Below are 6,972 nucleotides of genomic sequence, written 5' to 3'. Positions count from 1 at the left end.
CCAGCTGCCCGGTCCCGGGCGCCCGGGGGCATCTGGGGCTCTGTCCCGGGGCCGGCCCCCTGGGGACCTCCCGCAGTATTCGGCCTACCTCTGGGCTCTCCAGTGCCCGGGGTCTCTGGGGCACCACCTCTTGCCGGCTCCGCGGCGCGCGAGCCCCCTCCCAGGCACCCCTGTGCCTCCTTGTGCTCCAGAAACCAGGAGTTTCCGCCTCGGCTCCCCCATGTCCCCTTGTCATCCCCTGGGTCCCCCCAGATCCTCACCCCTCCACACACACTCTCCCCTTCCTAGAGGTTCCACTTCTGGGCTCTCCCCTTGCCATTTCTTTTCCAGAGATTCCCGTAGTTGTCTTCTCCTGAGTTCCTGGTCCCCTCCTCTTCCCTTGCACCCCTCCTTCCTCTCGTTCCCGATAGGGGCAGTGCCCTGACTTGGGGGCAGGATCCCCGGCTAGGCTCTTGGGGCCTGTCTGGGATGGGATATCTGGGAAGACCGGTCCGGGATCTAAGAACCCAGACCCTGTCGCAGTCCTGTGCATTCAGGTGGCCCCGAGGGCCAGATCAAGTGAGGTCCGGGCCTGGTCCAGCCCTAGGTGAGCTGGACACCCACCAAACTGAGCTCCCAGGCTGAAGGGGCATAGCTGGGGTCATGGAGTTCGTGATGATTCTGCTGCTTTCGCTGACTGCTTCTTCCCCTTGATCTGGACTGGAGTGAACCGGGGTTCTCAGCTGTTATGATTGTTGCCTTTTTTGGGAAGGAGCGATGGGTCGAGGGTTGTCTGGTAGCCGCCTCCTGATGGAGAGTTGGCTGGAAGGGTGGATGGTTCCTGCGTGAGCCACATTTCCACAGACTCCTTTTCCCCTGCCCTACCTCAGGAAGCCTTTTGAGAATGAGGTGTGGAGGGAGAGCACCTGGTGAGAGGAAGGGAACTGGGGGAGCCCGAAGTTCCCAAGGGTCTCTTCCACCTCTTCTGTTGGTAGTACTCTTAACCCCTGCCAAACTGTATTCTGCCCTTTGGAGCAGACCACCTGGCAGACAGACTGTGAGAAGGGGGGGGAGATCAGCTGTTGCTGATACTTCCTGTGGAGGGGATGGGGGAGTGGGAGTTTGTTCAGAGAGGCTGGGCAGTGCTGATTGCTCAGTCTCACTGATGTAGCTTCGGTGAAGGTCAAGTCTTCCTCTGGCTCATGAAGGGAGGCAAGGACAGATGACCTGTGCTGGAGGAGGCTGTTGTGGACATGACAGGGATGAGTGACTGGGTGACTGGTCTCTGCTTCCTTGTTTTCCTGGTCTCAGGGCTTTGGCATGGGGTCTCATGCCCCCTGCCTTCTAGGGACCATAGGGTATAGAACAGGGGGCGCAGGGCCGGGCGTGGTGGCTCACACCTGTAATCCCAGCACTTTGGGAGGCTGAAGTGGGCAGATCACGAGGTCAGGAGTTTGAGACCAGCCTGGCCAACATGGTGAAACCCCGTCTCTACTAAAAATGCAAAAAATTAGCCAGGCATGGTGCTGCACGCCCGTAATCCCCACTACTCGGGAGGCTGAGGCGGGAGAATTGCTTGAACCCAGGAGGCAGAGGTTGCAGTGAGCTGAGATCACACCATTGTACTCTAGCTTGGGCAAGAAGAACAAAACTCATTCTCATAAAAGCAAAAAAAAAAAAAACAGAGCAGGGGGCGCAGGAAATGTTCATGACTTCCCCCCAGAACTTGACTAGATGTGGTGGTTCTCCATCCCATAGGCACACCCACCAGGAAACCAGTTCCTGAGTGGCCTATCTGAACTGTAGGGGATCCTGGGGATCACTCCCGTGGGTCAGAACTCAGGGAAGTGGCCAGACCCTGGGTTGCTGCCTGGTTTGGCCTGGACCTTGCCTGTAGGAGTTGGAAGGAAATCATCCTGGTTCCTGACTTCCTCCTCTTCAAGTAGAGGTGATTCCAGGTTTTCACATGGAGAAACTGAGGCACACACTGATGGGCCAAGACCTCTTGGAGATTCAGGTGGGATGGATGTGGGGCTCTAGAGCCCAGCACATGGTCTCTCCATGCCTTGACTCATTCATTCATTCATTCATTCAGCCATTCTTTAGAAAGTGCCCGTCTGGGGCCTGGGATGGCTGGGAAAACATCCCTGTCCTCCTGAGAACTGCATTCTGGGAGGAGAGGCAGACTGGAAGACACATAAGTTCTGATACACTGTGGCCACCATATTAATGGAAATATTACAGAAGCAGCCCAGAGGAAGAAGGAATTAGCTCGGGGTGGGTATGTAGCGGGTGGTCAGGGTATGCTTTCTGGAAGAGAAGGGACTAGAATCATCAGTGACGGAGTCCATGGGCCCACGTTCTGGACCTGGCTCTGCCACGGGCAGGTGATTGGACCACACAGCCTCAGTGGGTGCCTCATCCTTGACACGGAGGGTAGAGTGAGGTAGAGGTTGGCTTGGATGGCCTCTGTGCCTATATAGCTGTAGGTGCTTTACTGCCTAGTCACCTCCCCCCCCACCCCATGTGGAATTGCGGGGTTGTTGACCTACTTCCCATGATGGCGGAGACCATCTTCCATGTCTGTCCTCCCAGCACAGTGCCTGGAACTTAGTGTAGTAAATAAATACGCAGTGGTAGAAATGTTGGAAAAACAGCCATCCCTCCTAGATCAGTCCAGGTGTCTTTGTCTGCCCCCGCCCTCCTCCTTCCTGGGTAACTCCTGCTGATCCTTTGGCTCTCTGTGGTGGCTGGGCCACTCTCCTAAGCTCCCGGTTCCCTGAAACCCGTGTATTGTGGTAATCACACGTCTTTCCCCACCCTGCCACCCCCATGCACAGTTCTGCACAGTGTCTGGCGCATACGGAGTAGATGCTCACTGGAGGCTGGTTGACTGTCGGAGGTGATGGGTTGATTTGGTGTTTAAGTTGGAGTCTGGGCAGAGGCTGGTTGACCCAGCCACCCCGCTGTGGCTCATCTCTTGCCACTTCCCCTCTCTGGCTCTGGATCTCGCCATGTCGAGCCCTGAAGCCTTCTCCGGATGCCATGTCTTCTCTCCTCCAGGTAAAGATGTGCTGTTCCTCCTGCCTGGAATGTTCTCTTTCCAGCTCCTACTCTTAGGAGTCAACTCAGACAACTCCTCCTCCAGAAGGCCTTCCCTGACCGGACTAGTCTGGGTCTAGCGCTTCTCCTGGCTCCCCCGCAGCAGAGCTCTGAGCTCTCAGGCCATCGGTACTGACTTGGCACCTCCTCAGTTGACCAGGTTCTGGAGGGACGTGCTCTGTCAGAACCTCTCTTGTCCACCAGGTGCGGTGGCTCATGCCTATAATCCCATTACTTTGAGAGGCCGAGGCGGGCAGATCGCTGGAGATCAGGAGTTCGAGAGCAGCCTGGCCAACATGGGGAAACTCTGTCTCTACTAAAAATACAAAAATTAGCCAGACTTGGTGGTGCGTGCCTGAAATCCCATCTACTCGGGAGGCTGAGGCAGGAGACTCACTTGAATGCGGGAGGCGGAGGTTGCAGTGAACCGAGATCGCACCACTGTACTCCAGCCTGGGTGACAGAGTGTGACTCTTGTCTCAAAAAAAGCCTCTTTTGTCACCCCAGAGCCCAGCCAAGGGCCTGCTACCAAGCAGGCTCTCAGGAAGTGCTGGCAGTGCGGCAGGTAACTGCGACAGTCACACATGTGCCTGCTGACGGCAGCTCTCGCTTCCTTGTAGGGAGGCAGCGTCCATGGAGCAAAAGGAATGCCAGGACCCTGCCCGGGCAGACGCGGGCCAGCCTCAGCACCGACAGCCGACGCGCAGATAGCAGAGCCGTCCTTGGGGTAAGGACTGGGCCCCTCTCCTTCCCGGCCAGCTCCAGCTCCAGTCGAGTGCCCTTCCCAGCTTGGGGAACAAAGGGTAGCATCTCTGTTCCCACAGTCCTTTGCTCTTCTTACTGTAGGTTCAGGGCAGAGTGGCAGACAGCAGAATTACTGTCTTCTTCCTTCTCCCGCTGAGTAATGTCTGCTTGCTGCATTCATTGACTGCTAAGTTGTTTCATTGCAAACCTCTGTTTTTGCTCCCTCACCCCAGATCTTATCAGTCTGGGTTTTGCTAATGCAGCCTCATGACCACATTTCCCAAAAAAGCGTGAACCACGTTTCCCAAGTGTGTTCCATGAGACACCAGTTTCTTCGGTCACAGTGTTCATTCCGGGAAACAAAGACTTCTTGTTATCCTTGCTGTAGGACTTATCCGAGCCTTGAATGGATTGAGCTGACCACGATAAGGGAGCTAGCGACTCATGTTTCCCCACACTTATTTGATTGTGTAGACATCTTTGGGGACTGGGATTCCTTGGCCTGTGCTTTGGAAAACAGTTCCCAGAGGCAGGAGAGTCCCTTGAGAGCATGTGGGGGATTAAATTATGTTGACATAGAGCAGGCAGTTGGCAGAGTGCTTGTCCTAGAAGGTGGTCGTGAGTCATAGCTGGTGTATGTATAGACGGCTGTATAATTTTCCAAACATACTCAGGTCGGTGATCTCATTTGACCATTTGAGGATGCTCAGGCAGTGGTCATTATCTCCAGTTTACAAATGTGGAAACTGAGGATCAGAGTGAGGAAGCAACTTGCCCAGACTCATCTGTAAAGAAGGCAAGGACATGCGGCTTGAATCCAGACCCTGGAATCCTGGGCCAGGGCCCTTTGTTCTCTGCCCTGAGGCCTCCCTGCCTTTACGTCTCACCTCAGTTTTTTGTGTGAAGAAAGGCCTGAGTCTCCCAGCCTGGATTTTAAAAGAAATAGTAATTTTTTTTTTTTTTTGTCATTACCAACATAGTTGCATATTCATTGTATGTTTTTATACTGTTTGGCTATTTTTGGGGGACAGGGTCTCACTCTGTTGCCCAGGCTGGAGTGCAGTGGCACCATCATGATTCAGCCTCGATCTCCAAGGCTCCGGTGATCCTCCTGCCTCAGCCTCCTAAGTAGCTGGGACTACAGGTGTGCACCACCGTGCCCAGCTAATTTTATTTATTTATTGTGGAGATAGAGCCTCTCTACATTGCCCAGGCTGGTCTCGAACTTCTGGGTTCAAGAGATCCTCCTACTTCGGCCTCCCAAAGTGCTGGGATTACGGGTGTGAGCCACCATGCCAGGCCTGTTTGGATCTTTAATGTCATCTAGGAAATGAGGCTCCGCTGATTCCCATCTTCAGAGCTGTGAATGGGAAGGGATATACTCTTCCACATCTGTTACTACCATTTGCTTATTTTTATATGAATCTGGTCATGTTTGAGTTGCTGATTCACAGCTTGCTTTTGTTTCATTTAATGATATCCCCTGGACCTCTTTCCCATGCAAGAGGTAGATAGAGTTGTGTGTGGTCCTGGCAGAATGCACACCCCCGAGACCTCCCCCGGCCCCTCCCCCTCACATGCTGAGAGTTTTGGCCTGTTTGGGCATTTACAGCAGCAGAGGGAGGTGGGAAGTGCCTGGTGTGTGATTGTGTCCACTCTCCTGTTTATGGGACAAGGTCAGCCAACTCCTGGCTCTGCCCTGTAGGAGTTTCCTGTTGGTTTTGAGGAACTCTGTCCCCTGGAGAGAGGGGAGGCCTGAACTGTAGTCTTTCATGCTGGGCAGCGCTGAGCAGGAAGCAGCATGTCCTGCTTGTCAGATCATAATTCCTCCTCCTTGCCAAGGATGGTGTGGAGTGAACCGCATGGGCCCGCCTGAGGGGTCTTGGCCTCCACCCACCGCCTGGGTTCAGGGGACACACACGAATCAAGCTGAGACAAATTGAGTCTGAGCCATTGTTCTCCTGAGCCCGGCCCTTCCTGGGGACGGGAGGGAACAGGCAGACCCTGACTCAGTTTACCCTTGCTGTCTCTGGAGAAAGCGTTGGTTGTGGTCCTTTTGGCATGCTCCTTTCAAGTTTTAGTTCTGAGAGTGGGCAGGTGAGGAGCAGGAGGAGGGTCCACCTTGCTACCTGGGTCCAAAGATGCTCTCTTTTGGGGTACAGCTGACCTCAGGAAGGGTTTGGGCAAGGAGAGCGTACAGGCGTGGCGGCCTCATTTTGTGGGGCTGTCAGAGCGTCTGGCAGGATCGCGCTGGGAGTGAGGTCTGTGCTGGAGCTCCTGACATCTCACCTGTGTTTTTCAGGCTCACTGTCCTGTCGCTGTCCCTCCCCCATGTCACTTCCTCCATTCTTCCCCAGGAGTCTCTTTTCTTTCCCACACACTGCTTGGGAGAGAGCCGCGGAGCTGGCCGCTCCACAGATGGTGCTCAGCATCTCCGGCTTCTCCTCCTTCCTGCAGTAGCACCTTCACAGTGCGTGGTCATCCTCAGCACCGTGTCTCAGTGCTAAACCGCATGCTGGGATGCTGCACGAATTTGCCCATCTTACCTTCGCCACAGCCTTGTGTGTGAGGTTGCTTTACCATTTTACAGACCAAGGCCCAGAGGGATGAGGTCTCTGGCCCAAAGTTATACAATGTACATGTGGCAAAGCCAGTGCTTGAACGCAGGTTGGTATGACTTGGCAGCTGGGGCTCTTTCTGCTTCACTCTCCATTGCTCCTTTTTCTCAGGTTCCCAGGCTTTTGGGGGCCTTCAGAGTCACCTGGGAGCTTGTTTAAAATGCTGTTCCCCTGAGCCCACCACCACAGACCTGCAGAGTCTGCCCTGGAAGGTTGGCCCCAGGAATTTGCGCTTTGAAGATGCCTCCCCAGCAGTTGTGAGGCTGGTGGGCTACAAACAATGCTGAGAAACACTGACCAGAGGCCACTCTTTCAGCCTTAGTCCCCGTCGTTTACCGCAGAACTCATGCCCTTGGTGTGGATGCAGGGCTGAGCTCCCCACAGGACTGGGACTGGGCAGTTGGTATTTTTTTTTACTTTTTAAATTAATTAATTTTTTTTTTTTTTTGAGACGGAGTCTCACTCTGTCGCCCAGGCTGGAGTGCAGTGGCCGGATCTCGGCTCACTGCAACCTCTACCTCCCTGGTTC

General features: G+C 54.4%; 2 protein-coding genes across 3 annotated transcripts in view; one reads left to right on the top strand and one right to left on the bottom strand.

The window, feature by feature from the left end:
• The window catches only part of CCBL1 (cysteine conjugate-beta lyase, cytoplasmic), a 73,186-nt gene extending 73,017 nt beyond the window's left edge, over positions 1-169 (bottom strand). Inside the window, exon 1 of the mRNA XM_011987592.1 lies at positions 89-169. The gene's annotated coding sequence lies outside the window, so the exon portion shown is untranslated. The remainder of the gene's footprint in view (positions 1-88) is intronic.
• Positions 170-182: 13 nt separating this feature from the next.
• Positions 183-6,972, top strand: part of LRRC8A (leucine rich repeat containing 8 family, member A) — a 37,441-nt gene continuing 30,651 nt past the window's right edge. The window contains exons 1-2 of one of the 2 annotated variants that reach the window (XM_011987615.1): positions 183-586; positions 3,702-3,808. Coding sequence is in view for 1 of the 2 variants with exons in the window: in XM_011987605.1 (XP_011842995.1) it covers positions 2,994-3,042; positions 3,702-3,815 (163 nt within the window). In the remaining variant the exon portion in view is untranslated. Of the gene's footprint in view, positions 587-2,659; positions 3,043-3,701; positions 3,816-6,972 lie in introns of those variants that run through there. The other variant, XM_011987605.1, reaches the window with a different exon arrangement.

This window comes from Mandrillus leucophaeus, unplaced genomic scaffold (genome assembly GCF_000951045.1).
Source record: "Mandrillus leucophaeus isolate KB7577 unplaced genomic scaffold, Mleu.le_1.0 Scaffold109, whole genome shotgun sequence".
NCBI classification, from domain to species: domain Eukaryota; kingdom Metazoa; phylum Chordata; class Mammalia; order Primates; family Cercopithecidae; genus Mandrillus; species Mandrillus leucophaeus.
The sequence above is the reverse complement of the archived record's forward strand: the minus strand, read 5'-3'. Positions and strand labels throughout refer to the sequence as shown.